The 27009-nt window shown below is 46.2% G+C and overlaps 10 protein-coding genes across 18 annotated transcripts; 6 read left to right on the forward strand and 4 right to left on the reverse strand.

Moving 5' to 3' along the window:
• The first annotated feature begins 25 nt into the window (after window positions 1–25).
• Window positions 26–893, forward strand: LOC127751333 (uncharacterized). Its single transcript, XM_052274750.1, has 3 exons — window positions 26–94; window positions 210–437; window positions 511–893. Exons 1-3 carry the CDS (start codon window positions 26–28, stop codon window positions 886–888), a joined length of 675 nt encoding a protein of 224 aa, XP_052130710.1. The 3' UTR covers window positions 889–893.
• Window positions 894–905: 12 nt separating this feature from the next.
• Window positions 906–4031, forward strand: LOC113207054 (uncharacterized). Of its 2 annotated transcripts, XM_026423411.2 has the most exons (7): window positions 906–1206; window positions 1332–1494; window positions 1596–1687; window positions 1765–2010; window positions 2107–2329; window positions 3114–3307; window positions 3564–4031. In XM_026423411.2, exons 1-7 carry the CDS (start codon window positions 979–981, stop codon window positions 3858–3860), a joined length of 1443 nt encoding a protein of 480 aa, XP_026279196.2. In that variant the 5' UTR covers window positions 906–978; the 3' UTR covers window positions 3861–4031. The 2 variants fall into 2 exon arrangements, with proteins under 2 accessions (XP_026279196.2, XP_052130693.1); XM_052274733.1 differs by lacking the exon at window positions 906–1206 and having other exon boundaries at window positions 1228–1494.
• On the reverse strand, window positions 4026–7919 carry LOC113207058 (N-acetylglucosamine-6-sulfatase). Of its 3 annotated transcripts, none has more exons than XM_026423417.2 (11): window positions 6711–6885; window positions 6326–6555; window positions 6062–6121; window positions 5773–5976; window positions 5546–5683; window positions 5295–5468; window positions 5019–5220; window positions 4712–4943; window positions 4552–4633; window positions 4351–4467; window positions 4026–4279 (listed from the first exon to the last, which is right to left on the reverse strand). In XM_026423417.2, the coding sequence occupies exons 2-11, from the start codon at window positions 6485–6487 to the stop codon at window positions 4127–4129; spliced, it is 1524 nt and encodes a 507-aa protein (XP_026279202.1). In that variant the 5' UTR covers window positions 6488–6555; window positions 6711–6885; the 3' UTR covers window positions 4026–4126. The 3 variants fall into 3 exon arrangements, 2 of the variants coding, with proteins under 2 accessions (XP_026279202.1, XP_026279201.1); XM_026423416.2 differs by having other exon boundaries at window positions 5546–5698; XR_008012086.1 differs by lacking the exons at window positions 4026–4279; window positions 4351–4467; window positions 4552–4633; ... (4 more) ...; window positions 5773–5976; window positions 6062–6121 and adding an exon at window positions 7905–7919 and having other exon boundaries at window positions 6154–6555; window positions 6711–7083.
• LOC113207062 (uncharacterized) lies at window positions 7082–8849 on the forward strand. The gene is made up of 3 exons (XM_026423421.2): window positions 7082–7524; window positions 7600–7811; window positions 7914–8849. Exons 1-3 carry the CDS (start codon window positions 7171–7173, stop codon window positions 7978–7980), a joined length of 633 nt encoding a protein of 210 aa, XP_026279206.2. The 5' UTR covers window positions 7082–7170; the 3' UTR covers window positions 7981–8849.
• LOC113207063 (uncharacterized) lies at window positions 8844–10080 on the reverse strand. Its single transcript, XM_026423423.2, has 4 exons — window positions 9878–10080; window positions 9657–9716; window positions 9296–9586; window positions 8844–9219 (listed from the first exon to the last, which is right to left on the reverse strand). The coding sequence occupies exons 1-4, from the start codon at window positions 9932–9934 to the stop codon at window positions 9052–9054; spliced, it is 576 nt and encodes a 191-aa protein (XP_026279208.1). The 5' UTR covers window positions 9935–10080; the 3' UTR covers window positions 8844–9051.
• A 32-nt stretch (window positions 10081–10112) lies between these two features.
• Window positions 10113–16757, forward strand: LOC113207057 (regulator of nonsense transcripts 2). Of its 2 annotated transcripts, none has more exons than XM_026423414.2 (25): window positions 10113–10280; window positions 10652–10735; window positions 10842–10920; window positions 10996–11244; window positions 11330–11491; window positions 11586–11696; window positions 11785–11904; window positions 11984–12179; window positions 12274–12419; window positions 12495–12678; window positions 12784–13098; window positions 13177–13348; window positions 13459–13606; window positions 13693–13911; window positions 13994–14179; window positions 14256–14399; window positions 14493–14651; window positions 14745–14924; window positions 14996–15229; window positions 15322–15424; window positions 15515–15669; window positions 15742–15901; window positions 16002–16153; window positions 16239–16331; window positions 16411–16757. In XM_026423414.2, the coding sequence occupies exons 2-25, from the start codon at window positions 10683–10685 to the stop codon at window positions 16519–16521; spliced, it is 3831 nt and encodes a 1276-aa protein (XP_026279199.1). In that variant the 5' UTR covers window positions 10113–10280; window positions 10652–10682; the 3' UTR covers window positions 16522–16757. The 2 variants fall into 2 exon arrangements, with proteins under 2 accessions (XP_026279199.1, XP_026279200.1); XM_026423415.2 differs by having other exon boundaries at window positions 16417–16757.
• A 67-nt stretch (window positions 16758–16824) lies between these two features.
• On the reverse strand, window positions 16825–20078 carry LOC113207061 (protein unc-119 homolog). Of its 2 annotated transcripts, none has more exons than XM_026423420.2 (6): window positions 19776–20078; window positions 19448–19513; window positions 19246–19359; window positions 19031–19142; window positions 18777–18949; window positions 16825–18699 (listed from the first exon to the last, which is right to left on the reverse strand). In XM_026423420.2, exons 1-6 carry the CDS (start codon window positions 19834–19836, stop codon window positions 18539–18541), a joined length of 687 nt encoding a protein of 228 aa, XP_026279205.1. In that variant the 5' UTR covers window positions 19837–20078; the 3' UTR covers window positions 16825–18538. The 2 variants fall into 2 exon arrangements, with proteins under 2 accessions (XP_026279205.1, XP_026279204.1); XM_026423419.2 differs by having other exon boundaries at window positions 19031–19160.
• Window positions 20079–20218: 140 nt separating this feature from the next.
• Window positions 20219–21319, forward strand: LOC113207060 (39S ribosomal protein L2, mitochondrial). The gene has a single exon (XM_026423418.2). The coding sequence runs from the start codon at window positions 20353–20355 to the stop codon at window positions 21262–21264; it is 912 nt and encodes a 303-aa protein (XP_026279203.1). The 5' UTR covers window positions 20219–20352; the 3' UTR covers window positions 21265–21319.
• A 1081-nt stretch (window positions 21320–22400) lies between these two features.
• Window positions 22401–24384, forward strand: LOC127751332 (uncharacterized). Its single transcript, XM_052274749.1, has 7 exons — window positions 22401–22684; window positions 22849–23014; window positions 23199–23450; window positions 23538–23812; window positions 23914–23982; window positions 24064–24153; window positions 24246–24384. Exons 1-7 carry the CDS (start codon window positions 22442–22444, stop codon window positions 24336–24338), a joined length of 1188 nt encoding a protein of 395 aa, XP_052130709.1. The 5' UTR covers window positions 22401–22441; the 3' UTR covers window positions 24339–24384.
• LOC113207038 (pancreatic triacylglycerol lipase-like) lies at window positions 24370–26894 on the reverse strand. 4 transcript variants are annotated; one of them, XM_052274745.1, is made up of 9 exons: window positions 26797–26894; window positions 26250–26418; window positions 26021–26172; window positions 25832–25929; window positions 25601–25700; window positions 25299–25446; window positions 25017–25208; window positions 24720–24923; window positions 24370–24565 (listed from the first exon to the last, which is right to left on the reverse strand). In XM_052274745.1, the coding sequence occupies exons 1-9, from the start codon at window positions 26849–26851 to the stop codon at window positions 24370–24372; spliced, it is 1314 nt and encodes a 437-aa protein (XP_052130705.1). In that variant the 5' UTR covers window positions 26852–26894. The 4 variants fall into 4 exon arrangements, with proteins under 4 accessions (XP_052130705.1, XP_052130704.1, XP_052130707.1 ...); XM_052274744.1 differs by having other exon boundaries at window positions 24370–24568; XM_052274747.1 differs by lacking the exons at window positions 24370–24565; window positions 25601–25700 and having other exon boundaries at window positions 24812–24944.
• Between the last annotated feature and the right edge of the window lie 115 nt (window positions 26895–27009).

Here is a 27009-nt window from a genome sequence, read left to right on the forward strand (position 1 = left end):
GCCACGTCACGTCCCCGCCTCCACGATGACGCTGCTGACGCGCACCGGCCTGCTCGAGGGACGGCGGCGGCATGTCGCACGCCGCGCCAACAAGGTCGGTTTGATTCTGCTTGGGGCTCCCGCTCCAGTAAAGAGGCCAGGAAGGGCACACTGATCTCCGAGAATTGTTGTGATATGTGCAATTCCGCGCCTGATACCACTTCCCGTAGTGTCAGCCTCGTCACTTGACTGTTTCCTGCTCATTCCAGCCACCGCAGAGCAGGGCGGGCGCGGCGGCCCCGGGGCTGGCCGTGGAGCCCCTGTGCCAGGCCGCTCCCTACTCCCTGCGCCCGCTCGCCGCGCTGCTCAACCCCTACGCCAGGGGCTGCTCCGTCCTGTGCAACCACCCCGCCGACACGCAGAGCAGGGACGCCCTGCGCCGCGTCAAGGAGACGTGGGTGGGTGGCTCTTCTTAGGTCCTGTCCCCAGGACGTGCCCCGTGTCCCGAGCTGACCATGCGAGCTGTTGCAGCCGACGGAGAGGGTGCTGGCCGGGGAGGACGCCCTCCCCGAGGAGCTGTTCCGGCGCTACACCGACACGGACTCGCGGCCGCACTCGCCGCCGGGGGTGGGGGCTCGCCACTCGCGTGGCCCCGGGCCGCCCCTCCTGGCGCCGCCGCCCTCGGGGGCGACCGTGGCGGGGGCGGGGCAGCGGCGGTGCCGCACGCCTGACCCGTACCACCCTCACACCTACCTTCACCACCCGGCGGAGCTGCAGCAGCAACAGCAGCCTGGCCAGCCGCAGCGGACCCTGCTCGTCTTGGACTTGCGGCGGTCTCGGAGTCACGATACGTTGTCCGTGGCGGCGGCGGTAAGGGATCGTCGACCATGTCTTCTTGGGGCGCAATAAGTGTTCCCCATGACGCTCTTCCGCATCTGCGCGTTTCAGTCCGAGAGCGGTATCTGGGCGCCGTCCACCATCGGCCCCGGGGCGCCCGCCATGAGGGTCTCGCCGCCCTCCCCCAACGAGCCCCGGGGACCGGCGCGCCGCACGCCGAGGACGCCGTGCCCCTCGGTGGTCGCGTCCCGCCCCGCGTCGCAGGCGGCGTGTCGCGTGCCGCCGCCCCCGGCCAACAGCCGGGCGGGCAGCCGCTCCACGACGGCCATGTCCCTGGCCAGGCCGTCCAGCCACCCCGCGAGCCCCAGTCCCGGCAGCCACCGCGGGAAGGTAACCAGGACACCGGCACGGTGTGATCGTTGGGAACATACCGCAGTCGCAGTCAGTCAGACCTCTGCATAGACTCGCGCTCAGCTCTAATCGGCTTTCCATGGTCGTGCTTCCCGTCGCGGTAGCTCCAGACGGCGGCCAGCGTTGGCGGGGAGGTCATGATGAGCCCGGAGCCGCCGCCGCTCGCCGCGTCGTCCCCGCTGCCGGGCGCGGAGACGGCGCCCGACGTGGTGGTCACCTGCGCCGACGACTCGCGGACGACCGAGGACGAGGTGGTACGCCGTAGGGGTGAGCAGTCTCGCGAGGTTCAACCTCCTCCTACTACAGTCGAATTTTCGAAAAGAATGTATCTCTGAAGACACAATTCGTTCCAATTTCGCGCCCCATAGGCAAGAAACGGCGTGGTAAGAAGTCCGGCAAAGACGCTCTCCGGGAGCCAGAGAAGGAAATCCACGGCTTCCCCGAGCCAGGAGAGACCCAGGTGAGTCGGGTTTTGCCATAGTTGCTGACCCTGATCGAGGAAGTTGACGCTGACGGCACGCTTCTCACCCCGGCCAGGTCTCCGCCATCGGCGACGAGAGCCACAACCCCTCGACGCGGCCCTCGCTGACGGGGACGGGCCTCCTCGCGTCCGGGGGCAGCTTCGGGGCGGCGTACGGTCCCGGCATGGCGGCGGCGAGGGCGGCGGCGGAGGAGGCTGCCCGCCTCCGCTCAGTAGCGAGCTCCTTCCTGGACGCCGAGAGCCTGACGCACCTGCAGCGCGACCTCGACTTGGAGACGGTCGAGTGCGAGTTCGACGCGAAGGTGTGCGAAGCTGCCTCACCCAGCCGTAGCGCAGCGGGCTTCTCCCTCGCTTGCTTGCTTTGCCTCTGATTCTGACTTCCCCCTCTACTTTTGCAGCGTCGGCTGGCCCTAGAGGAGGCGTTCCGACTCCTGCCGAAGCACGCCAAACGCCGCGTCCGAGACCGCGTCCGGGACGGCGCGGGTGTCGACGCTCCGCCGGCGAACCCCGCCGCCGACGGCGAGTCCCAACCCGGCTCCGGCGGCCTTCTCGGCATCCCGCGCGTGTTTTCGCTGCGCAGCGCGCGCTTCGAGCTGCCCCTGAACAGCGCCGCGCTCAACTGTGAGTAACGCGGGAGACGCGCCACCCACCCCTCCCTTCTCTTGTCCAGGCGCAAGCCGTCGTCTAAGGAGAGTTGTTTCGTATTCCTTTCCAAAGAGCTCCAAACGCACTGGCGTTTCCCATCGCGCATTAGTCTCGAAATTGCATTAACGACAGAAACAAACGAGAGCTTTTGGGGGCGCGTGGGAATACTGACAGGGACATAATGTGGTCGCTTTTTGTACGGAAATCGCGCAACCCGTTTTGTGCATTACTTCCAACGCTCTTCCCTGCCCCCTTCCCTCACCCGCGCCACTGATGTCCCTCTCTCGCAGTCGTGCGGGTGCGAGAGAGACCGACGGCGACACGCGAGCGAGCAAAGCCGGAGGGCACCGTGCCGCACTCACCGCACGGCCCAGTGCACAGGATTTGCGCACGTGCCCCCCCCCCCCTTCTTTTCCAAATGCGCAGAGCTGACAACAACAGCAGAACAGAGGGTCCTCCCAATCCAGTTTATTGTAACTTCATGCAGAATCATATTTCTGCCACTGCGGTGCCGAACGCTCGGTCTGCCGGGCGCTGTGATACTGTCCCGTTGGACAGGCGTGCCGGGCGGGCTTGCCCACCGCGCACGGCGCTCGGCGGCTGGAGGGGTGTTCGGTGGCTTCGCGAGAGCGGCCCTCTCCCAGGTTTTGCCGCTTTACATGGCGCTTCGTAGGAGCTCCGTAGAGCCCCTTCCCCCATGGGATGCAACATCTCGCATGTCCCTCCCGCTCAACCCTTTTCGTCTCTCCGACCCCCGCAGCGCTGACCCCCTTGGAGTACGTGACGCGGCACGTGGACGTCTGCGGCAGCAGCGCGCAGCTGTACCGGCGCGTGTTCAACCTGCACCGAGAGGGCGCGCACCTCGGGCCGGACGCTCAGCAGCAGCAGCAGGAGCAGTCGACAGCGGAAGTCATGGCCGACCTCGATGAGGAGCCGCGATACCTGCTAGGGGAAGTACGTCGCGTCGGGTACAGTAGAGGAGCGAGCTCCAAAAAGTTGCCTTTTATTATTATTATTATTCGACGTTTCGAGGCCACACTCATGTGCGCGACCAGTTTCACGGCCCTCATTTTTAAAGTGTTATCTGTCCTCAAGTTTTGCAACGAAGCAGGACTTGCTCTGCAACCCAACTTGCTCTTTTCTTTTTTCCTCCGAAAGATTTCAAGTTTGAATGTACCTCTTTGAACGTCACGCCACACGCTCGTTACAGCGGGTGATCACCGCCCTGGGCGACGTCCTTGGCCGGCCGCTGTCGGCCGAAGAGGCTGACGGACTGCGCGACCGTCTCGGGTGGCTGGACGCGGAGTGCCTGAGCTTCCGGACCTGGTGCGGCGTGAGCGCGCTGGCCGAGCGGCTGTACGCGCGCACGCACGCCGCCCCCGGCGTCGAGCCGCCCGCCAGGCCCGAGCTGGAGCAAGCCGACCTCGCCGGCCTGCAGCGCCGCCTCGCCCGCCTCAACCCCGACCCCAGGCTCGTCACCATCCTGACCGAAATGTCCCACCTCTGAGGGGAAAGTCGCCGGGCCTGTCCGTTGTTGCGTTCGTCGCGGGGACCAGGGAAGTCCAGGATGCATTTGGTGGTGGCTTTTCCACCTTGCCTTGCACTCGACGTAGGAAGTAGGGTGCAATTTTGTGCTGTGATCCGATTTACACTTTTAACTTAAAAACTCTACTTGTTATGTTCCATGTTTTAATAACTTAAAGATGCTACAACTTAAGAGTAATTACAATGTACACTTAAAGAAATTTAGGAAAGAGTGGGAGGACATTAACATCAAATATTGAAGATTGAACATGAACTCCCCAAACAAGATTGAAGTTTCCTTAAAATAGTGAGCCCTCTGGCGATATATTTTTTCTTCATTTGACGAGCAATATTCTTCATTTGATAGGGGTCGGATACTAAATTGTAGGCTTCAAGAAAATGCTGAAATAGATTTTTTTTTAGATTAATATTTATGAAAACCCTGTGGAGATTGCACACAAGGAAACACATACCTCTCTGTCATTGAATTTACACAAAAGTGAGTCTAATTTTGGGCCAACAGTTCGTACACATGAGTATGAGTTGTTTCTGGCATCTTGACATTTACATGCTGATTCTGGACTACAATTCTGCAGCGAGAGACATTAAGATGAAATTTAAAATGAAACAACCACTTCACATTTCTATGAAGGTCCACATTTGTTCCTACTCACCGATAAGCCAGAATCGCCAAACCACGGACATGCCACGGAAATAGATTTTCCCCCCTCTCCAGTGTGCTCAACCAAAAACGACCTTTTAGAAAGATTGGAAACAAGAATAAGCGTAATACAGCACTCCTGCAGCAATGAAGTCACAATCTGAGATATTTACCTAGTCAAATAGTGTTTTTTTTGTTTTGAGTACAATGATTGTAGAAAAGATGTACCATCCATGTGAGATGGAATGCTTAATCCAGCCATGTCAAGAAGGGTTGGCGCAATATCAGCAGTCATCACTGGATTGTGGAGCATTTGTCTTTTAACTCCGGGTCCTCGAATGAAGAGAGGCACTCGAATGTCCGTGTCATAAGGCTGACGTTTGTCCCAAGGCAGACCATAGTGCCCTTTATAGAAAGACTTAAGTTATTAATTGCTTAGTAAGCAAAAAAAAAAGCAAACAGCTAAGGAACCAATCTTACCTAAGTGATAGCCATTATCAGACGTCACAAGGACGAAAGTATTATCCGAAAGACCAATATTAGAAAGGGTATGTATAATACCAGCAACCATGTCATCAACAGACATAAGTGTGCGCCACCGTTGACGCCAATATTCATCAATCTGTTCAACAATACTAGGAGGAAGCTGATTAGGTGGTAATCGCATCATCCAATGCTTATCCTGGAAGCCAAGTGGGGTATAATTTTAATTGAGACGTTCTACACAGCTTAAAATAAACATATTATGAGAAAGACCTTCTGCATAGATGGGTTAAAGTTGGGTGTCCGAGGAACAGAAGTATTAAGGTGGAGCTTTGCATATTTCGGAGAAGGTATATATGGGGCATGTGGTGCTGGTGGAGCCAGCATCATAAGGAAAGGAGTCGTTTGTAGAGACTGACCTTTAAGAAATTCCAATGCCATTTCATACTGAAAACACCCAAGATTCTTTAGATCTTTACTTCTTAGCAGGCACTACCACTTGTATATTTTAAACAGTTACTTACAATGTGGTCTGTTAAATATGAAGTAGGAAAATGCCTTGCAGTACCATTAATTGATAAAGTATAGTTGTAGTATCGTGAGTTTCCTTTCAATCCTGCCCACCATTGCCACCCTTTAGGTACGTGACTTAAGCCCCCAGTCTTATGAGAACCATACTGAAATTGACCAGACAGTTTCTTTAAATGTTGGGGAAATCACATAATAAGTACAACGTACACTGCCCGGGTACCTGATTAAGGTATTTCCCAGCATAAAAAGTTTTGTATCCTGCAGTTAGAAATTCTTGTGCAAATGTGAGGGGTTCATATCTCCTCTGCCACTTATTGGAATTGCAGTTTCCTTCAATGGAATTATTTAAGACTCCAGTATTATGCTGGTATAGGCCTGTCAATAAAGTGGATCGACTTGGACAGCATAAAGGAGTGTTTACAAACTGTAAAAAAAATGTAAAAAAAAAGTTCTTTTGTTTTGTTGTACATGGTAAAAGACGTGGAATTTCAATGAAAGGGATTCCTTACCGAATTCTTTAAAGTGGCACCCTTGCTTGCGACTAGTTTCATCGTCTTTGTCAAAGGGGCCTGACAAAAGAAGTAAAAATTAATAATGACAATTATTAGAAACACCATCCATTTATTGATGAGGTCAAAGCCATCTGCTTCACAACACGGACACTTGAATACATTGGGCACAACCTGAGATTTTGATACACATTAAGCTTACTTCTAATTGCACATTAAATTAAAAAATAATCAAGGAGCTAATCACATCTTCACATCACTTACAAAACTGAGTGTGTCTTGATCATCACTTAAAATCAAAACAATGTTGCTCTTGCTGACTACAAAACAAAGATATGACAGCAGTAATAGAAGCGGTGATATCTGTAGTGAAGCCATCTTCTTGATTTTTGTTGATTCTACTCTACTGTGGTGGTCCCATGACATCAAGACCAACACATTGACGAGCAATGTGAACACCCAAAGCAAAGAATGACACACTCTTGACGACTGACCTGCAACAAAATAACAAATGGGCTTAATAAAATAGATTGTTAGAGATTATTTTTTATGAGTCAAATGAATGAAAGGGGGGTCACGATGAAACAAAAGTTCGGTCTTCATCCAAAAAGATATAGCAAAATTTTAAAAAATAGTTAACGTAACCTACCACATGTAGGGGTCTTGGTAAATTGATTTGACCGCACCAAAGATTCCTCTCTTCTGTACTTTGTCTGCCATTATTGTGATGAGTCTGCTTGAAGCTGAAGATTTCGAATGCTATTCAAAGTTTGTGTTTGTGAGACGATTTCGTTTCCAAACGTTAGACTTCAAGCTTCTTCAAGCATGTGCCAGAAAACTTGACTTGATCCGGATTCCGGATGATAAAGCCGCTATCTAGCAGACGTCAAGGCGCCGGAAACTTTCTTTTGTTCTTGGTTCGGGTCACTTCGAAATTTTCGGCAATCTTCGGCTTCATTCTTCGTTCTCTCCCTGATGCCAAAGCAGAAGCGAACCGGAATGGTGGCACCACTTGCTCTCAGCTGCCGTTTGAAATACAAAAACAAACCGTTACTCTAAGCAGCAGCCGCCTCATGGGATAGTAATTTTTGTCAAAACATACAAGAACAATGAGGTCGAGTAATGTTCGTAGCGTTTCTTTTACGTTCCACAAAAACCCCTCGGAAAATCGAGTAGAGGGTAAACCTTCAGGAAAAAATGATTCAACGGGTGGCGCTTCAAGAAGAATCTTACAATCATCCACTCGACAGCGACTGCAGGACCGGTTTGATCAAGAATGTCCTTATGCACTGAGTCGTGACCACAAATCCCAAAACCGAAGCAACCGCAGTCACACACGTAACTGGTCTGATTTCAATATCTCTCTGCCTTCAGTGCAACCTAGAAGGATGCTACGATCTGGAGCAGATAAAATATCAAAGACTATTGCTACAGTTCGGAACTCAATTGACACACTATCTCAGGTATGTTGGTGGGTGTTAAAGTCTATGAATGATTTGTAAATTCTCGATCCAGTAAGTTACTTCTTACTTTTGCAGAGATTTCGCACATCAACCAGACGTCGCTACAGGCTTGAAAATGAGTCACCCCAAGCAGTGACGCCACGCACAAGGAGTAAATGTATTTTGGGACGAACACCAACAAAATTGTACAGCCCGTTTGGTATTGAAACACCTCAAAGTGGAGCTAAATCTCTACCCGACAAAGAAAATCAAAGCTATGGAGGGAAAGTTATTACCCCTCGACGAAGGTAAGCGTTAGTTAAATTGCAAAACCTGGAAGAGAAATAAGGTCCTCATGATTTAATGGCTAACACTTGCAATTAAATTTTAAACTTTGATACCTTTTTCAGTTCACGGCAGAGAGCAAGCCCGTACGGTTCAACTTGGTCTAAAGAAAAGGGATCACTATTCCATTAGATATTCAAAGGACTATCATAATGTTATGATAACTGAAGCAAGAAGCAATTCCGTCATCATACTTACCTGTATTAGAAGCACATGCCTTTCTCATTTTGCATTTTCTACATAGATTTCAAATACTATTGCAATAATATAGATTTTTGCTTTCATAATAGATTACCTAATCTATTGAATCTTGTCCAAAACATGAGAACTTCTAGTATTACAGTACTGAACACAATCAAGTTGTTTGAATCTCTTATGTCTGTAATTGTTTTTTTTTAATCATCTATTCATGTTTATCTGGCAGTACAGATAACACTGTGATTCCATTCCTGTGATGTCTCATCTTCTACTCACCATTTTCACTTAGTTTTTGCCCTATTAGTACATTAATTACAATGAAGCTAATTGCAAGATGTGTGAGCTATGGGATACCTCACGTACTGATGCAACATCATTAAATAATACTGCTCCGTCTTGGTAAATAATACTGCTCCAACTTGGTTATTTGTCCATGGTTATTTCTTCGTGAGCTATCATTTTCAAGTGGATTTTGCAGTATTTTTACTTGTGAAGATCCATTCCCCTAATCTAAGCACAATTAGGTTTTTCTATGGGAAACTGTTTATTTTTATTTGTGGCTAACAGTATTATATTTGTTAATTAATCGTATTTATGTATCACTTTTCCACTAATGATTATGTAATATTAGTGTGAATTTTCAAGGTGTCCAGGAAACTGAAGGCTAATTGCTGTTTCCTACTGCACGCCAATTTTTGACATGTTTCTTTGGTTTCCTGAACACCTTGAAGAACATAATTTGTCATGCATTTTTATATCAATGTGTTGTGTAAATCTTAGTATAAACTTTTTCTACCTTAAAATCTTTTTCACTTTATTTTAAAAATTTGTCAATGATAAACTTTTTATACTTATGCTACTATTAATATGCTTACAAAATAATTTTTATAATACTGATAAATTATTTATGAATGCAGAAGATTCAATGGCACGACACTCAAGGAAAATATATGTGCTTTCAAAAGCATCTCGACAGATTCAAACTCATCAAATTAGGTATCCTGCTTAGAGCTTATCATTCCACATTCCCAGTTTCTTCTTCTCTGCTTTATCTTCTGCGGCCAACAACTCTTTATAGTATCTTAGGTACAGTTTGCTGTTATCTAATGAAGTATGAATGGGTTTCACAGATGCAAAACCTATGGAAACTAGTTGTGTACCAATATTTTTTCCCTGCAATAAAAACAGTAAGCATTGTAAATGTTGCAGATAAAATATGGTATCATTGTGGAATTGAATCGGTACTTGCCTCCCTTATCACAATGCATGATAAGGCATTGTCTTGCACCATTATAGGTTGAAATTTAATTTTACTGCCTTTTACCACAGTGCTCAACCAGGCTGTACTTAGTCCAACTGTTTGAATGCTGTCAATTTGAATGGGTAGTAAGGAGGAGCTTTGGCCTGGAAGTGGCCAAATCGGAAAGTGATTTACTTTTAATAGACCATTGGGCTCCACCTCTATTACTTGGCCGTACAGTGTGATGTGTTTCTTTAGAAATGATGATGGCAAAGATTGAGGTGTTGTAAACTTCTTGAACTATAACAGAAGACTATTTTTAGCAAAATATTTCAGATAGAAAGGGACAAGCACTCCAGGGAATTCTCACCGGTCGTACACTTCGCAGTGCTATAGCTAGTCCGAAGAGAGCAGTAGAATATAATCCGTACTACAAACAGAAGATATACAAGTAGAGGGTAAACAACAATCTCAAGTAATCTACACCAACCACAAGGTATAATGATAGCTGTCAGTTTATCGTAGTATATACCTCGTATATATACCACATCTAGCTTGTCCTATAAGTAGGACACCTCTATATTTAGTTACCTGAATACCACGCTTGTTCTCTTCCATGACAACAGCCAAATCATCAATAACAGCCATAGTTTCGTCAAAACAAAAATCAGAGCCCTGGACTGATGTATTTTGAACATTTAAATTATCATCAAAGTACTCATCCTGGTGATCTCAACTGACCTACGGCAAAGTCAACATGGTTTGGTTTGCTTGCACGCCTGATGAGTATGCAACCAGCTTTAGTTTGTTTCGTTTCGCACTTCGCACTGCCATCCTGCCCTCTGTCTCTGCAGAATACAGACCGATTTGATGTTTTGTGTGTGTCTTTGATTGTGTTAGATTTATTGTGATCTTCATTTGAACTTCAAACTGTTCGTAGGAAAGTTCGCTTTGAACGTTTCTGTGTTTTCATCATGAAAACTAAGCGGTAAAAGTTAGTATCATCTGGCATTTGTCAAGGTTCCAAATCGATTAGTGAAAAGGGCCGGAAAAGTTAGGTTAGGTCCATGCAAGATCAGGCTATCTCTTCTCTTTCCGTCAAACAGTGGCTCTTTTGTTTTGTTGTAACTGATTTTATTTTCAACTCCTACTTTTTTTTTTGAAATTTTTGTTAAAATCAACATTGGTTCACGGAAATGTCCCACCTGTCAACACAACTGAATGTTCATGTACTATTTTTTATTTACTTCCATGAATAATATCCTTAGTTCCTCTCTTTTCCTGTTAATATTCTCAAATTTATTTATTTGTTTCGAATAGTGGTCAGAATTGAAGCTGAGCTTTATCGTGGTTTTTTTTCTGTAGTTAGTGTGTGAGCTGCGAGTGTAGTTTTGGGATGGCTATTGAAGAGGCCTCTGTTGTTGCACCAGGTGCCATCACTTCTGACATGTAAGGATATTACTTGATATATATGTGGGGAGGGGTGGAGGGAATTCCAAATAAATTCTGTGTACATTCCTTAATCCTACTCCCTTTGGCTTTCTTTTGCCCCCAGCATGGATGATGCTACTGGATCAACCGTTCAAGCACCAGCTGAAGGATCATATGAATGGCTGGCAAAAATAGTGTTCAAAGTATTTGTCTGAAGTAAAATCTTCTCAAAGAATTCATGTGTAAAACTTATTAATTTTAGCCCTTTTTCATTATAGGAAGATACAGAGCCACTGCTGCTACCTTCTTCAAAATCCTCAATTGTTGTTGCTGTATCAAATTCCAACTTTCAAGAGGATTCACTCCAAGCTGAATCTACTGGAAGCCCTCAGGACCCTCAGTCCACATTAGAAAATACAATATCTGGAGCAGGTGTGCTGCCTAATACATTGTCCAAAGATGCAGAAAGCAGTGATAATATTAAAGATAATCCTGTTGATACAAACCCTGTAGATGACTCTCAGAAGGTAACTGGCAGCGGAAAATATGTTCAGTATGTTCAGGGTAATTTTTAAAGTTGATTTTGTGATACATGCCATTATTTTATTCTAGGCTGGTGCTCAACACATTTTACATGAACTAGATGTTAGACTTGCATTTAAAGCTAAACTGAGGCTTTTAAACCAGCGCGCTGCTGCATCCCGCCCTGACGAACGCGATATTGCAAATTTGGATTCCAATCTGAAGAAAAATTCAGGATTTGTACGTAAACTTGTAAGTATCAATTTTGAATTACATTTAATGTTGCTAGGAAGCGCTTGGAACTATTGCCAACATACTTAATGAAATATTTTTTCCGTGAAAACAGCGTAATTTTACTGTGGCTCAACTGGAGGGCCTTGTTAGAGACATGTCAACATTGAATCTATCTAAGTATTTGAGTGAAGCAGCAGCAGCCATTGTTGAAGCTAAGTTGAAGGTATAAAGATTTAACAGTTCTCTTAGAACATGTGACAGTAGTTCGTTGAAAATCCTAAAGTAACCATTCTGTAATATTTAAATGTCAGGTTACTGATGTTGGAGCAGCTGTTGTGCTGTGCAGTTTGTTTCATCAAACCTATGCAGAGTTTGCCCCACTTCTCCTTGAAAATTGGCAGAAAGTATTATCCCTGAAAAAAGATGAAAAGGTTTGTGTTAAAATGATTATTGGTTTATTATTGTTACAGTTACAGTACATGTGTTCTAATTATTTTCTTTGCAAACCAGGTGGCCAATCCATCCAAATTAAGAGTTGATCTTCGTCTGTATGGAGATCTGGTTAGTGTGGCGCTCTTTCCCCTAAAAGAGGCTCTAACACTTCTTGGTCAGATTCTCTCCGCTTTGATTAATGCCGACAAGGAAGATCATAACAATGCCAGTATAATTTTGAGCTTCTGTAAACATTGTGGGGAGGATTATGCTGGTAATTATAATTGTTCCTTTATTTTTTGCTGTATTTATTTGATGATTTATCAATCTATCCTATATATAAACATCTATCTTGGGTTTTAATAAAGGGTTGATCCCAGCGTGCTTGAAAAATGCTGCTGTGCTACTTAATAGAGAGGTTCCGCGAAGTACACTTTTGCTACCTGAAAAACAGAAGGCTGTTCGCACTCTTTTGAGTGATTATTTTGCATCCTTGTGCAAGCACCTTTTGAAAGTAAGTGGTCAAATTTAATTCTACATCTTTTTAGTACCCAATGAAAAACATAATTACTAATGCAAGTTTCACTAGGATCATAGAGATCTTCAGGCACTTGAACGACAAAATAGAAGAATCCTTCAGACAAAAGGAGAACTTAATGCTGAACGTAAAGAACGCTTAGAAAATTTGCAGCAACAGTATCAAAAGCTTCTTAATTCTGCCCAAGCTTTTGCAGATGTTCTAGACCAGCCAATGCCAAAACTCCCAGAAGATCGTAAGTGTATTTTAGCAAATTGATATTTCATCTTGCTTTTCTTTCCTTTCTCCTAAATTTGAGAATTGGGACACTTATCTACTGTCTATCTATCTATCTTTTCAGCCATCAAATGTGAAGATGATTCAGGACTTGTAGTCAGTGGGATTGGAGGCTTCTCTGATGGAGATGATGGAATGTTTTCTGGTCTATCTGGACTTGTTGGAGGATTATGGGAAGATGAAGAAACTCAAAGGTTTTATGAAGATTTTCCAAACATGAGAGATTACCTGCCAGGTATCAAATCACGTGAAAGAGAACTTGGATCTTCACCCTCACCAACCCCTGTTGCCCAAGTGACTGAGGAAGTTCTTGATGCTGAACTAAGAGAGGAAGATCTTGGAAACCCAGATGTTGTTGAACCTGCAAATGTTGAAGATGGTAATTCAAACCTTCACTTAACACAAGTCCCTTCAAAACAATATTTGTCATTTATTCTGACCATTTTATTATTTTTAGAACCGGATGAAGTTGAACAACTTACCAGTTTAATAACTCAGTCCTCAAAACAACACTTAGAGCAGTTTTTAAATCATCTTCCTAATTGCGTAAATCGAGAACTGGTTGATAATGCAGCTGCTGAGTATCTGCTATCCCTTAATTCCAAAAATAATAAACGAAAGCTTGTTCGGTAAGTTGAGGAAAATACTTTTTTCAAAAGGACATGTTTTTATATCTGAATTATCTGTATTTCTATTTCACTTTTTCAACAATGAAGTGTAATTTAAAAATTCTTACTAGGGTCTTATTTGGTGTACCAAGAACTAGACTAGATCTGTTACCATTTTATGCAAGGCTTGTGGCCACTTTACATCCTGTTGTACCTGAAATTGCTCAAGATTTATGCCACATGCTCAAACAAGATTTCATTTATCATGTGTGCAAAAAGGTACAGTTAATACAATTCAGTTATTATTAGATTTTTATTTCTATTGATTTCTTGTCTGTTAATTAGTTGGTATTTCAATTGTATAGGACCAAATCAACATTGAAAGTAAAATCAAGGTTGTCCGTTTCATTGGAGAGCTTGTCAAGTTTAAAATGTATCCTCTCATTGAGGGATTGTATTGTCTAAAAGTTCTTCTTCATGATTTTACCCATCATCATGTTGACATGGCTTGTGCCCTTCTTGAAACATGTGGTCGCTACTTTTTGCGCAGAACAGAGTCTCATCAACGCACAAAAATTTACCTTGTTAGTACACAACAAATCCTTTTGCTGTTTGGATCTACTATTAAAACTTTTAGGCTCTGAACTACCAACAATTACATTCCAGGAGCAAATGATGCGAAAAAAGTCAGCCCTTACAATGGATGTAAGATATGTCACAATGATAGAAAATGCATTTTTCTTTGTCAATCCACCAGAAGGTGGGACATTGAAAGTGAAAGAACGCCCTCCGATCCATTCCTTTGTTCGTAAAATTCTATATCAGGATCTAAGCAAACCCACAACTGACAAGGTGTTTGTCTCTCAATTTTATTTTTTGTATTTTTTTGACAAGCAAACCAGTTCTAATTGTTAATTGTGTCCAATAGGTTTTCAGACTTATTAGAAGATTAAACTGGGAAGATAAAGACTTGGCAGCCTACACTATAAAGTGTCTAACAGCTGCCTGGAATGTGAAATACTACAATATTAGGTGTCTAGCAAGCCTAGTGGCAGGCTTAGCTGTCCACCAGGTACAAATAACTATTTTCTTTGCCATTCGACCTTGCAACTGTTTACTCCTCTAAACATAGGTATTCTACAGACGCATTTTATATTTTTTTCAGGAAAGTGTGGCTCCAATGGTTGTAGATGGTGTTTTGGAGGACATAAGAGTGTGCATGGAAATTAATCATGCCAAACTTAATCAACGACGAGTGGCTATGATCAAATACTTAGGAGAGCTTTATAATTACCGTGTTGTTGAGAGCAATGATATATTCAAGGTTGATTATTAACTTTAATATTCTTTTTTCTACCTTAAAGGAATCCATTTTCTTTTTCTTTTTTAATACTTTATTTTTCTATTTTTCCTCAAGGTTTTGTACTCTCTTATTAAATTTGGTGTATCATATGACCCAGCCAATCCAGCTCTTCTTGATCCTCCTGATCATCTTTTCCGAATTCGTTTAGTTTGCACTTTATTATTCACTTGTGGACAGTTTTTTAATAGTGGGCCTAGCAAACAAAAACTTGACTACTTCATTGTCTTCTTCCAGGTAAGAACTGCAACAAGCCCTCCTGGAGCTAACTTAATGGAAAATATTTCTAAACTAGTCTTGTATTTCAGCATTACTATTGGATGAAAAGGGAGAGTGGTTACTGGGCTTCAGGAGACACAGTTAGCGCTCTAACAGGGGCAGGTGATGGGCCATCTCCTTTCCCAATGTCAATAGAATACATGTTTGAAGATGCAATTTTAGGATTAAGACCTACTCTTACACTTGCTAAGAATATTGAAGAGGCAGTTTCTGCAGTTGAGCTTTTAGAGTCAAAGCTACTTGCGCAATTACCTAAATTAACAGTAAGCTTAATTTCTATATTCTGTACTTTGAAAATTTACTTGTAGATTACATTGATGTGTGTTTGGTTATTAATTCTTTCTGAACGCTGTAGGATGCGCCAGGTGACAATGGTGAGCTTGGCACCATAACAGAGGATTCAGAAAGAGAAACTGATGGTGAAAGAGAGAACACTGATGACACAAGTTCTATGGATGGTGAGAGGAAAATATAACAGTTGTTTCAGTGCAAGTGTTTTTTTTATTCCAAATTTAATAAAGTTTTAATATTTTTGTCCAACCATGTAGAAACAGAAGAAGATAATGGGGCTGAATCTCCATATGAAGATGAGTTGGACAATATATTGGATGATGAAGATGATGATAATGATGATGAAGAAGACATGTCTGATTCTGCTGGTATTGATAACCATGATGGCGATGTGGTGAAAATCAAACGAAAGGTACTATCTCACCCAAGACTTGACCAGTATGTTATTAATTTTATTTTACAATATTTGGTTGATGTTGTAAAGGAGCAGGAAGAAGCAAGCCATGAGGATAAGGAGTTTATGGATGAACTGGAACAGATGGTCTCATGCAGCATCCAAGATCATGCACGTAATATGTCGAAGCCACATACTGTGGACATCTCAATCCCATTCCATATTCGGACCAATCACAAAAAGACATATGGTAATTTAACATCCTCCTTCCTATTGTTGTATTCTTCCTCTATTGTACTGTATTGTGGATTATTGTCCTAAAACTGTTTTCTATTCTCAATTTTAATCAGAGCAACTTCAAGAGGCAAATGAAAATCTAAATGCTGAGCAAAGCACTGTCAATTTTACTCTGCTAACAAGAAGGGGAAACAAGCAATCATTCCGTAACCTTTCTGTACCAGTGAGCTCAGAGTTGGCTTTAAATCTGAGATGTCAAGAACAGGTAAAGTTTCAATAAATGAATATTAAACTGTGCATCAGGAAATCTGTGTAAAACTGTCTGCACCTTGTTCTCTTTTGCCAATCAGGCTGAACGAATGGAAATGGAAAAAGTAAAGAGGCTAACCTTAGATATTAATGAAAGACTGGAAGAAGAAGATTACCAAGACATGCTTGCGTCGGTAAGTCTAGGCCATTCAATACTTCAGTGGAGGGAGACAAAGTCTATGCTGTGAATGTTTGACTTTTCATGCTGTTAAGTTTCAGCGACCTGCCACAGTGAATCTTAATCGGGAAAGACGCAACCGTTACCAACATCCAAAAGGTGCACCTGATGCAGATCTCATTTTTGGACCCAAACGGACAAGATAAATATTATGGACTGATACATAAAATGCTCTTCAAATTGGATGTTGTTACTGCCACTCAACTTGAAGTCAACGATCTCTGTGTTATGTACAGTTCTAAGGTTAGATATTTGACTTAATGTAAATTTACATTTAAAAAATGACTTTTTCTTCAATATTTTTTTTATGATCAGAGCATTCTTATCAATTGTGTTGAACACTTGTTGAAATATAAAAGTTAATTTAAACGTCGGTACCTAACTAGTACAGTATGAATTTGCATTCCTGTATTGTTCTAATCAGATTGTAAAAGAGTTATAAAAAGTCGTTTACCCGCAATTAATTTATTGCACATTAGACAAGACACTGTATGTGAACGAAATTGAAATACCTCACAGCTGCGGAAGTAACAAACTATTTAACATCTCATTATTTGTGAACCAATTACTTCTTGGAATTTTAATGAATACATTTTTCAGTTGACACCACCCACTTCACATAAACTAAGCACTTCAGTAATCAAGAATGAAGCAGTAAGAAAGGAGTTTAAAGCAGTCACACATAAAGTAGGAACCTTAAAAGTAAGTGCAAATATCACGCACATAAAACAGTGAAAAATGAAGGAAAAATTATAATGTTTATGATCACAGATAAACTGACAAATTTTTTTCAACTAAGGGTTTACTTAAACTAAAAAAATAAATGAGCAAGATACACTAATAGAACACGCAGGTCGGAGAAAGAAAATTGCAGCAAACAGACATGATGAATGATAATGGCCATAATAAGTGTTTGTAATGCAAAGCAAGAGTTGCACAAAAGTAATTTGAAAACAATGATCATTAGGATAGTAATTATGAAATTTGTAATAATTAAATTAAGCAGTTGAACTGCAAATTTGACTCTAAACGCAAAGTTGTTGGTTGTTCTGTTTTAACCATCATATCCTTTTCTCACCTGAGAATGAATATTTCTGGAACACTGGTCCCCATAAGAAAGTAGAAAAGTTGATCTTCAATATATTAACACTACAACACACAGTTTGACTGGTGACAAGGGAAATTCAACAAAAAGGAATAAAATCCTATTCCTTGTAGTTTTGAATAAGGCACATAGATGGTAATTCTGAAGGGCCTGAGACAGAATAGTCACATGGTTGACAACAAAGTGTAGTTCTTTCTGTCATGGAAAAGAGGTATGAAGAATCAGTCAAAATTATTTAGATGCTGTGGAACCTGCTTGTGTAACAAGGTGGCACAACTACAAATGGTGAAAAGCCTGAACAACAATGATTGCACTCAAGTGCTCATTAGACTTAGGTAAAAGCTTAAAAATTTCTACAATACAAAGTTTTTTTTAGACTCAACACTTTGTATGGTCTGGTAAACTGGTTTGTAACAAGTATATTCTTCCAAACATTCACATTTAGGATCCATTCTGGCATCATTCTGCTCCTAGGAGTGAGTGACATTGAAAGAAGACATGGACTTCAGAGGATATTTTACAAAACATTTCTTTGTTACAATTACTCTTACACCTTTATGCTTCTTCAAAATGAAGCTTGTTCAACACAAAGGAATGCAACACAATAATTAACACATAATTCAGTAATAATATGATCACAGAGGGAATTTATTCACCTTTAAGCAAAAGTGTATTAAAAAAAAACAACAAAAAAAACACACACACACACACCACACAAAACAATAGAAAAAGATATCTGTAAAAGTTTGAGATCAACAAGGTAGTAAAAAGCTCTTAAACTATTCTAAACAATAAAATAAGAATGTCATAACAAGTGCGTTAATTTTTTGTTGCACACTTTTTAAGAACACATACAATATTAAATAAATTAAAAAATTAAAAAATAAGAGCCACTTTAAAACATCTGCAACAATCAGACTAAATGAAAGCAAATGCGTACAGACTTCAAAACATGCAAACAGCGAATGGCTCAGTTATTTGATGAGTCTCAGAATGAAAATAAAAGAATCCTCAATGATTGTCACCTCAACAGGACACTTTATACATCTAGATGAAAATTATTTGTCTACCTCTTGCCCATCACCAGCTGAAGAAGACACTGAAGAGCCCAATCCACCATTGTAAGCATAATCAGCCTTGTTGTGCATGATTAGATGGTTGTCCACAAAGTAGAAGGAGTCAGAACGTGTTTCAAATGGATGATTTATCATTTCTTCAACTGCAATGTTTGGAAAGCTTATGATGTAAACTGTGACTTTGTTAACAATAGACCAGTACCAATAAACAATTACTCACTCAAATCAGGAGCAAGGGGAGGAAACTCATAAATGTGTTCACATGTGTTACTGCTGAATGGGATGCAGAATCCAAATTCAAAATCAAACGTCTTCAACAATTTGTCCCGAAAGAAATGTCTCTCTATCATTCGAAATTTGTTGACAGGCTGTGCACCAACACGAAACTCAACACTGGAATAAAAAGAAAATGAGAGATCAAGGTATCAAGTTTAAATAATCATTAAATTTAGAGAATACAAATTTTGAACATACGTTGATCCAACAGCCTTTAACTTGAGGAAGTTTGGAGTGAATTCGTAGCGGATGAACCTTCCAGCATTAGGATCTGCTGGTTCTTCCTCATCAGTAGGAGTTTCCACACTGTCTGGAATAATGAAGATAACTGTGCTACAATTTACAATTTAAAAACATAGAAACTAAAGGATTGCAGCTATTTCTAAAATCTTACATCTAAATTTATTACTCACCTCCAGATTGAGGTTTTGCTATTTCAAAGAGAACTGTGCCAGTCTCAAGGTCTCTTATTTTGAATCGTGTGAAATCAATGTCATAAATGTTAGCCTCAGGTGAACATAAAAAACCTGGTGGGAAAAGGCAAACGTGAGATAGACATGAAAGTGGCTCTTATTTGCTAGCAGGAGATTAAGCCCATTCGAAAGGCCAAATTACCATCAGATATCCTGGTCATCTTTAAGACATCATCTGGAGTTATCACAACAGGCTCTGTCTCCTCTCCTAAGAAGAAACAGTCTATTAATAGATAGTTTTAAACAAAACTGTTATTGCGACGTGGGCAATCCATTTCAATTAATTAATTTACCTCGATAGCAAAAGAGTTCATTCGTAAATATTACAAAAACAAGAGAGAATTAAAGGCGCACATCAATACTTTATATAAAAATAAAACAAAAGCACAAATAATAGAAAGAGGACACCCAAACTATTGGATCAGCACAGACTATTCTATCAACAGTTCACTTTGTCTGAGCATACATACCTTGACACACACCCTCTTGACCTGAAACCATGTCTGCACCGTTGTTTCGTACTAAACTCATAATTTCCTTCAAAATTACCGCGTCGACACGACCAAACGGCAATCTAAGCCATCATTATTACCATTTTATGTTGTCGATTGAGATTTTTCTAGCTCAAAGAAAACTGCAGAATTAACAACCAAAACATTTGCACAGCAGACAGCCCGACCCCGAAAGCCCGAATGCAATAGTGTCGTATTGCTATAGCTCGTAGCTCCAGAGAGAGACTATTTTATGATGAAAAAAACCCAGAGAAGTCAGCGCCAACCGCTCAACTTATGGTAACATCATATCATAAACGCTTCGAATATTTTTTGGCAGAAGCCGGGAAACACGGGACAACTCATTCTAAAAAATAATGAGGGGAAAAGAAAACGGCTATCTAGCGGCTATTGTTTAGAGACTTGAAGCAAGTCGAATTTTTCATCCAAAGTCTAGAAGCAGATCGCAGCTATCGTGTCGTCTGCTACGGCTTGCGAGGATGGTCAGAACCTGCATAACCTAAGTTTGTTGATGGTGTTTTTCTGTTAAAACACCATGTCATTCTTCTTTAATACCCTAGCATTCCAATTGAAAGCTGTCACGTCTTTATCCGGAACATGTGGGATAACTACAAGTCAAGTGAGATTTGCTTCCAAGAAGATGCCATCGTTGTACGACCAGTATCTTAAGCCTCGTCCCAAAGCTGGTGATGTAGGAGTTTGTCTGAAACGGATTGTCCACTATGAAGATGAGTACACTGTCAAACCTTTGACAGTGCAAGGGCTTGGAGGACGTGATCCAGTAACAGGAAGGAAAGTTGTTCAAGGATGGGGTGGAGGAATCAAGCATAAGTACCACTGGGTCCATTGGGACAGAAACGGCCCAACTACGGATGTACCTCCCATTGAAGAAAAAGTTATACAAATTGTATTTGATGGAAATCGGAGTGCAAGACTAGCCCTAGTCGCGGGTGGTGATAAAATGAAGTACTACCTGGCAACTGTAAACATGAAACCGGGAGACATTGTCAGAACATCAAGCTACATCCCACCTATAGCCGTTACACCTAATGAAGGTGATGCCTATCCAGTTGGAGCCCTACCAGTCGGTACCATGATTCACAATCTACAGAAGACTCCTAATGCCAAGAATAGATTACTTCATTCTGCTGGAACTTTTGCAACCATCTTAAAGAATAATAAAACTCATGTCATAATAAAAATGCCCTCAAAACATGAGTTTGTTGTAGATCCTAAGTGTATGGCATGTGTGGGAAGAGTAAGTAATATTGAGCATGCAAGAACACCAATCGGGAGTGCCCAAAAGTGGCGGCAATTAGGTTTTCGACCCCGTTCCGGTCTTTGGCAAAGGAAGACTGGGCGGTTTGGTCGTAAGATACGTGCACCGAAGAAATTGGTCATGAAAGACTCCAAGCAGCCAGCGGCTGTAATTAATTTGGATGAATAAGTATGTTAAGTATCTTCTTGTGTAAATTTATACAAATAAATAAGTATGTTTTGAATTTTTTGAATTTTTTGATTTAAAAAAATCTTTGAACCTTAGTTCCTTTTATGACCCTGTGAAAGACAAGACTCTACACAAATAATTATGAGCACAGTCTGAGAGTGACCGATTGTGATACATGAAGATTAATTGGATTGGTTGTGCAGCGCTTTCGGAGAAGCTCATATACCATTCCGGCCAAAGTGGGGGTAGGAAAACATATTTTGGGAGCCCTCGGTAAACGTGTGGGAACTGGTAGTCAATGGTTTAAGAACAGTACACCGGCCTGCCGCTCGGAACCACCCTCTCTCAATGCTGGCAAGCGACGGAACTAGGCGTCAAAGATTCTCATGCCCGAAGTCCCGCACTCCTTAGGCGCGCGCTCTGGTTTGCTCAGGGCGGGCCGCTGGCTCCACACAGCTGCTCAGAGGGCTTGCCTACCCCGCGCTCAGCAGGCGTTGTTCAGAGTTTGAGTATCCCCCCCCCCTCCCCCGAATACTGTAAGGCCTACGCACGGGCAACAGCACATTAACCTATGTAAAATCCAAATGTACCTTAATTTGACTTCAATAAAACCATTTCAAAATCTGAAAAATCGCCCGCCAGGCCAGGCCCCTCAAACGTTCACTGTGGGGCCGTCCGGGGGCGCGCGGCTCCTACCCTACTCGAACAGACGTCCCTGTTTGTGGTCGCACGCGGTTCGGCCAAAATACGTCCCCGTTTGAAAGATGCACAGAGATGCGGCTACAAAACTGAATCGGCCACTGGGATTGCCTATCCGCCAGGCGCGCTCAGCCAATAAATCGCTGCTAGGGCGACTCTCGCGGAGAGAGATCAGCGACAGTCGGTTCGGATCAAAGATAAAGCTGGCCGTGGGGACGCCTGTCGTGGACCTGGGCGGACAGCACCACGGGCCGGGCGCAGGTCGGGTGGCCTACCCACCAGGCGGCCGGCGGTTGCGACAGCGAGCATCGAGCGGGGCGAGGCTCTTTAGAAGCGGCCAAGTCAAGCCCCGTGGTCGCTCTAATTGCGCGCGGTAACGATCTACTGCTGCAAAAGCTGAGGTGGGCCCCTCGTCCAGGTGCCCCCCGGCTAGTGCGTGCGGGAGCTGCTCGCAGGGGAGAGGCACACCTCCCCCAGAATGGCGGCGAGCGACAGCAGACAGCTCCATCTGCTACAGGGGGTGCCCAGCTACCCGTCCCCGTGGCGGCTGCAGCTGGTGGTGGTGGGGCAGCTGCTGGGGGTCTTCCCGCTGCGGCGGCTGGGCGGCGTGGGGGCGCGCACCCCCATCTGGCAATTGAGTCGGCTCCTCCAGCTGTTCTCGGTGGTCGGCGTGTTCACCAGCTCCGTCTGCTTCTACAACTTCTTCGCCGTCGTCAAACTGGTGAGACGGACTACACAACTATCTAAAGAAGAAAAGCACCCGCCCCCCTTGCCCCACTATCCTCTGGCGTCACCGTTGACTTTCTTTCCCTTCTTTCTTCCCGGTTCCGCAATATCATGTCACCATTACAATTCGCAATACACATTGTAGTCCATCTTGTCCAGCCCGGCCAAGGGCTGAAGGGCACCCTTCAGCGATGGTCGCTGATCTTTTACGCAGTGAGCGGCCTGCCCTGCGCGCTCGGCGCGCTGTGCTACGGGCGCCGCCTGGAGCGCTTCTCCAACAGCCTGCTCCTGCTCGCCAGGGAGCTGCGACCCGCGAACCAGCAAGGTCAGCACCCCGCCTACCGCTCGCATCGCTAAAGGTGGCCCCACAGTGGTCACCCGTCGCACCCATAATTACACCCTTCGTGACTCGCGCGACGGTCGAGACGGGTGTGATGGGTGACCATTATGGGACCACCTGAACGCTGCCCCGCAAACGGTGACCAATAATGAGGCGTTGCTCCTTGTAGTGTGGCCGCGCGGCTGGGCGCTGAGGTCGACAGCCCTGCCCGCCGCCATCTACTTCATCGACATGTTCCGCGAGTTCCAGCACGTGAAAGGCCTCTCCTTCGAATTGTACACGGTGTGCACCGTGCTGGCCTACACCTTGCCCATGGCCACCGAGACCCAGTACATGTTCATGAGCTCCATTCTGGCGCTCAGCTACCAGCGGCTCGGGGAGCACATCTACGCGCTGCAGGGCCCTTCCCGGTCGCCATCAGGTAACATTACTTCTAAAAAGTAGTTATCAAGTTTCTACACTGAAACATTCAGATTTTAACAAGATTGCGGGGTTTCTGTCGGTGCAGAGCACTGGCTGGACGAGGTGAGACGCAGTCACGAGCAGCTCGTGTCGCTCACGTGCGAGCTGCACTGCCTGCTCGGGCCGCAGATCTTCGTGACCGTCTCCGCCTGCCTCCTCAGCCTCCTGACGGGCGTGTACTTCGCGGCCTCGGCGATCCTCGAGGGCCTGGTGGACGCCGACGGCAGCGAGGGCGTCTCCATGGCGAACCAGTCCGACATCGTGTACTTCACGGCCCGCCTCATCGCCATCTGCGCCACTGCGGACACCGTCAAGGCCGCGGTGAGTGGGCGAGCACGGCGTCGAGGAGGGTGGGGGCCGGGAAGAGTTGTGTTCTGACTGTTGTTGCCCCGTGGCGCCTGGCGCCTCTGGTGCCCCCTCAGGCCGCGGCGGTCGTGAACGGAAGCATCCGCGTGGACTACGGGACGTGGCACACCAACAGCAAAGAGAGGGTTTGTTCTGTGTATGCTGCACTCACAACTTTGTGCCAAATGTAGGCTCTTTATTATAAATGTAATTCTTTTTTTCTGCAGTGGAATATGTTTCTTAGTCAACTAGAGACAGTGACGCCGTCCTTCTCAGTGGCCGGCATAGCAAAGATCGGCATGGGGTTGCTGTCCGGGGTGAGGAGCCGATGTCATCTCAATGAATGGGAGTAGGACACCCGGAGTTTCTCTGTAAAAATCAACATTGAAAGGGAGTCATTTTTACGCAGATGATTGCCACGACGCTCACGTACCTCCTAGTCCTGCTCCAATTCGACACGGCCAGGATCACAGCGGCGCGAGCCAGCGCAAACTCACGGTGAGACCTCGGGGGGGGGTCGTGACGGCGCCGAGCTAATCGTCCGGGTACTCCACGGCCCACTCCCACAGGGGATCCCCCTTGGCCGCGGGGTCGTCGGCGACGGGGTCCTTGTCGGGGATGGGGTCGTTGTCAACGACGTCGTTTGCGACCGGCACGAGTCCATCCAACCCGAGCCCAAAGGGCGAGGCCCCCGCCGTCCTCAGCATGTAGCTGCCTTCCGGACCCGACCTGCTGCAATGAGACAAACGCGATTATCGAGCACTCAAGGATATAAATATACTGGAAACCTTTCTTTTGTTGCTTGTTTTTTCATGACATTTTGGGCATTTTGTGAATATTGCAAGGTCTTTAATAACTCTCAAGTGGCAACGCTGCGACTCACGGCGACGCCGCCAGGCCCATGTAGACCGTGGTGGAGTTGGCGGGCGGGCAGAGCCCCGCGAGGAAGGCCGCCCCCCGCGGGCAGAGCACGGCGGGGAAGGCGGTCCTGTTCAGGACGCTCTCCGCGAAGTACCAGAGCGCGCGCCGGTGGCTGCAGCCTGCGGACGCGACTCGCCATAGCAGGGCTTCGGCACGCACTCTCACCCTTCACCATACGCACCTGAAACTGATCACACACCGACTCACTCACTCCACGGCGCCGGTGCACACGGCTCGAGCGCGTATGTGTACTACTTACAGCCCGAATGGCAGCCGGGCTGGCGCTCGGCGCCGTAGTTGGGCCAGAAGTCTTGGTGCCCGATGTTGGCGCGGACGCCGATGCCCCGCCAACTGCCGTCCGTGTGGATGACGTCGACGAAGGTCGCCTGCCGGCGGTCCAGGCGCGTCAGCGGCGACCCGAACCAGAAGAGCGGGCGCGCGGGGTCCAGGCCTGCGGGGGCAGCACGACGTATAGCAAGGTGGTGGGAAGGATGGCCTCCCCGGGGGGTCGGCCTCCCCGTCGACGCGGGCGCGCACGCACCAGTGACGCGCGCCGGGCGGACAGCCATGGCGGCGGCCGCCTTGCCGGCGAGGTGCGCGCCGAGGGACTGCCCCACCAGCCACATGCGGGCCGCGGCCAGCCCGCCCGCGCGCAGCCTCTCCAGCCAGGCCGCGAGCAGCTCCGCCACCTGCACACCGCCAGACATGGTCATGGTCATCAATGCCCCGACCCCAAAAGACCTGCATACGGGCGTGAAAGGCACCCTTTATGGCATTTTGGGGAGCGGGGTAGTTTTCAAGGGTGGTCCACAGACCCCTTCCTCCATTTCGCATATACTGTACCGCATGCGGGCGTGCGGGTGGGTGGGTTTGCATAATCGAACGGGGGCCGTAAGGCGCCACGGTGAGCGACGGTCAGCACGGCCGCCCGCACGCCAGAGCGCTGTACACAGTATGCTCAAATTAAAAGACGGTGCCCCCCCCCCGCCCCCCAACCTGGTTGCGTGATTTGGGCAGGCGGAACCTTTATCGGCGTCCGCTTGGCTCCCGCCCCTGGGACGGGACAGTACTCACCTGCCCCATGTTCATCGCCGCCGCGACGTAGGGTCTACCGCTGTAGAGCGTCCAGTCCAGCAAGAGAAAGTTGAAGGACTCGTGTTTGGTCGTAAACGCTGGAAAGTCGGGAAAGAGAGATAAGTTTTGACGCGCTCGCAAAATCTGCCTACCACGACTCATCACGACTCATTTGTTCGTACACCGTACCCTTTATGGCAAGGCGCACACCCTCGGCGGTCGGCTTCACGGTGTACCCTGGAACGAAGAAGACGGTGGCGTTCTTGTCCGCGTCGAAGTCCGGGTGGCTGTGTAGCGCGTCACCCTGCGACAGTGGGAAGGACCAGTTGGATCCGTTGGGCCTGTGAGCACCAGATCTGAATGGTGTTTGTTTCCCTTCTTTGTTTGTTCACCAGGACACCGTGACAGAGAGACTCACAGGTAGAAGATGGCGTAGAGGGATGCGGCGGAGATCGGCGTGTCTGTCTGTGCCGACGCGCTGGGCGATTTTACAGTGGCCGACATGCCGAGCGACGGGGTGGCGGACGGCCGGGCGAGCCGTCGTCCGGAAGGGTTGCAGGAGGGTGGCTTGCAGGAGGCGGCAGTCGCTGTGCACCGGAGGTAAGGCGACGGCACTCTACAGATTACAGGCTGCTGTGCACTATCGCGATGAATCGTAGCAAAAGAACACCATAGGCCAACTACTAACTGTCGGCTGGCAGGTTTGTCCACACCGTTGCAAAGCACATAGAGATAGCCCGGCGCTCACGGAGGGGAGGAGCATGGAGGGAGGGGAGGGTGAAGCTGCCAGCGGCGTGGAGTCGCGTGCCCGGTCCCGGGCTCACGGCACCACGCCGACACGGCGCCGGCCGCAGTGTCCGCAGTGCCGCCCCCGTAGGAAAAGTACCCAGGGCAGCAGGGCAGTGCAGCGGCCGTGCCTCGTGCTGTTTGGCGCGAAGGGGAGGGAAGGCGCTCGAGGGCCTTACCGACGAGCAGGAGGCCCGCGCCGAGCAGCTCCACGGCGACAGCCGCCTTGACCATGTCCGAGACCGCCGCCAGGGCCAGGTGGTGCTGCCGACACAAGAAAGGGAGAGCGAGAGAGGGAGAGAGAGGGGGGAAGGGGGGGAGTTCAAAGAGTATAAAATTAATGGGACGACCGGGTGAATTTGGAGAAAGAGACAGATGTGTGAATAGAACCG

The sequence above is a fragment of the Frankliniella occidentalis genome, unplaced genomic scaffold (genome assembly GCF_000697945.3).
Source record: "Frankliniella occidentalis isolate FOCC.00 unplaced genomic scaffold, Focc_3.1 Scaffold431, whole genome shotgun sequence".
NCBI lineage: Eukaryota > Metazoa > Arthropoda > Insecta > Thysanoptera > Thripidae > Frankliniella > Frankliniella occidentalis.

What these genes read in the sequence shown, in the direction of transcription:
- LOC127751333 (XM_052274750.1), top strand. Translation starts at nt 26, where the DNA reads ATGACGCTGCTGACGCGCACCGGCCTGCTCGAGGGACGGCGGCGGCAT. An exon ending in TCGCACGCCGCGCCAACAAG is followed by an intron (nt 95 to 209) that starts GTCGGTTTGATT and finishes CACTTCCCGTAG; the next exon opens with TGTCAGCCTCGTCACTTGAC. An exon ending in GCCGCGTCAAGGAGACGTGG is followed by an intron (nt 438 to 510) that starts GTGGGTGGCTCT and finishes GAGCTGTTGCAG; the next exon opens with CCGACGGAGAGGGTGCTGGC.
- LOC113207054 (XM_026423411.2), top strand. Translation starts at nt 979, where the DNA reads ATGAGGGTCTCGCCGCCCTCCCCCAACGAGCCCCGGGGACCGGCGCGC. An exon ending in CGAGGTGGTACGCCGTAGGG is followed by an intron (nt 1,495 to 1,595) that starts GTGAGCAGTCTC and finishes CGCGCCCCATAG; the next exon opens with GCAAGAAACGGCGTGGTAAG. An exon ending in AGTGCGAGTTCGACGCGAAG is followed by an intron (nt 2,011 to 2,106) that starts GTGTGCGAAGCT and finishes CTACTTTTGCAG; the next exon opens with CGTCGGCTGGCCCTAGAGGA.
- LOC113207058 (XM_026423416.2), bottom strand. Translation starts at nt 6,487, where the DNA reads ATGTCATGGGACCACCACAGTAGAGTAGAATCAACAAAAATCAAGAAG. An exon ending in ATCAAGACACACTCAGTTTT is followed by an intron (nt 6,122 to 6,325) that starts GTAAGTGATGTG and finishes TTCTTTTGTCAG; the next exon opens with GCCCCTTTGACAAAGACGAT. An exon ending in CTGGGAAATACCTTAATCAG is followed by an intron (nt 5,699 to 5,772) that starts GTACCCGGGCAG and finishes GGTCAATTTCAG; the next exon opens with TATGGTTCTCATAAGACTGG.
- LOC113207062 (XM_026423421.2), top strand. Translation starts at nt 7,171, where the DNA reads ATGAGGTCGAGTAATGTTCGTAGCGTTTCTTTTACGTTCCACAAAAAC. An exon ending in CAATTGACACACTATCTCAG is followed by an intron (nt 7,525 to 7,599) that starts GTATGTTGGTGG and finishes TTACTTTTGCAG; the next exon opens with AGATTTCGCACATCAACCAG. An exon ending in GTTATTACCCCTCGACGAAG is followed by an intron (nt 7,812 to 7,913) that starts GTAAGCGTTAGT and finishes TACCTTTTTCAG; the next exon opens with TTCACGGCAGAGAGCAAGCC.
- LOC113207063 (XM_026423423.2), bottom strand. Translation starts at nt 9,934, where the DNA reads ATGGCTGTTATTGATGATTTGGCTGTTGTCATGGAAGAGAACAAGCGT. An exon ending in AGAACAAGCGTGGTATTCAG is followed by an intron (nt 9,717 to 9,877) that starts GTAACTAAATAT and finishes TTCTGTTTGTAG; the next exon opens with TACGGATTATATTCTACTGC. An exon ending in CATGCATTGTGATAAGGGAG is followed by an intron (nt 9,220 to 9,295) that starts GCAAGTACCGAT and finishes TTTTTATTGCAG; the next exon opens with GGAAAAAATATTGGTACACA.
- LOC113207057 (XM_026423414.2), top strand. Translation starts at nt 10,683, where the DNA reads ATGGCTATTGAAGAGGCCTCTGTTGTTGCACCAGGTGCCATCACTTCT. An exon ending in CGCAATTACCTAAATTAACA is followed by an intron (nt 15,230 to 15,321) that starts GTAAGCTTAATT and finishes TGAACGCTGTAG; the next exon opens with GATGCGCCAGGTGACAATGG. An exon ending in TGGTGAAAATCAAACGAAAG is followed by an intron (nt 15,670 to 15,741) that starts GTACTATCTCAC and finishes GATGTTGTAAAG; the next exon opens with GAGCAGGAAGAAGCAAGCCA.
- LOC113207061 (XM_026423419.2), bottom strand. Translation starts at nt 19,836, where the DNA reads ATGAGTTTAGTACGAAACAACGGTGCAGACATGGTTTCAGGTCAAGAG. An exon ending in TCAAGAGGGTGTGTGTCAAG is followed by an intron (nt 19,514 to 19,775) that starts GTATGTATGCTC and finishes GTTTCTTCTTAG; the next exon opens with GAGAGGAGACAGAGCCTGTT. An exon ending in TTAAAGGCTGTTGGATCAAC is followed by an intron (nt 18,950 to 19,030) that starts GTATGTTCAAAA and finishes TTTTTATTCCAG; the next exon opens with TGTTGAGTTTCGTGTTGGTG.
- LOC113207060 (XM_026423418.2), top strand. Translation starts at nt 20,353, where the DNA reads ATGTCATTCTTCTTTAATACCCTAGCATTCCAATTGAAAGCTGTCACG.
- LOC127751332 (XM_052274749.1), top strand. Translation starts at nt 22,442, where the DNA reads ATGGCGGCGAGCGACAGCAGACAGCTCCATCTGCTACAGGGGGTGCCC. An exon ending in TCTTCGCCGTCGTCAAACTG is followed by an intron (nt 22,685 to 22,848) that starts GTGAGACGGACT and finishes CATCTTGTCCAG; the next exon opens with CCCGGCCAAGGGCTGAAGGG. An exon ending in CGGACACCGTCAAGGCCGCG is followed by an intron (nt 23,813 to 23,913) that starts GTGAGTGGGCGA and finishes GTGCCCCCTCAG; the next exon opens with GCCGCGGCGGTCGTGAACGG.
- LOC113207038 (XM_052274744.1), bottom strand. Translation starts at nt 26,851, where the DNA reads ATGGTCAAGGCGGCTGTCGCCGTGGAGCTGCTCGGCGCGGGCCTCCTG. An exon ending in CTCTACGCCATCTTCTACCT is followed by an intron (nt 26,173 to 26,249) that starts GTGAGTCTCTCT and finishes TGGTGCTCACAG; the next exon opens with GCCCAACGGATCCAACTGGT. An exon ending in CCGCCCGGCGCGCGTCACTG is followed by an intron (nt 25,209 to 25,298) that starts GTGCGTGCGCGC and finishes CTGCCCCCGCAG; the next exon opens with GCCTGGACCCCGCGCGCCCG.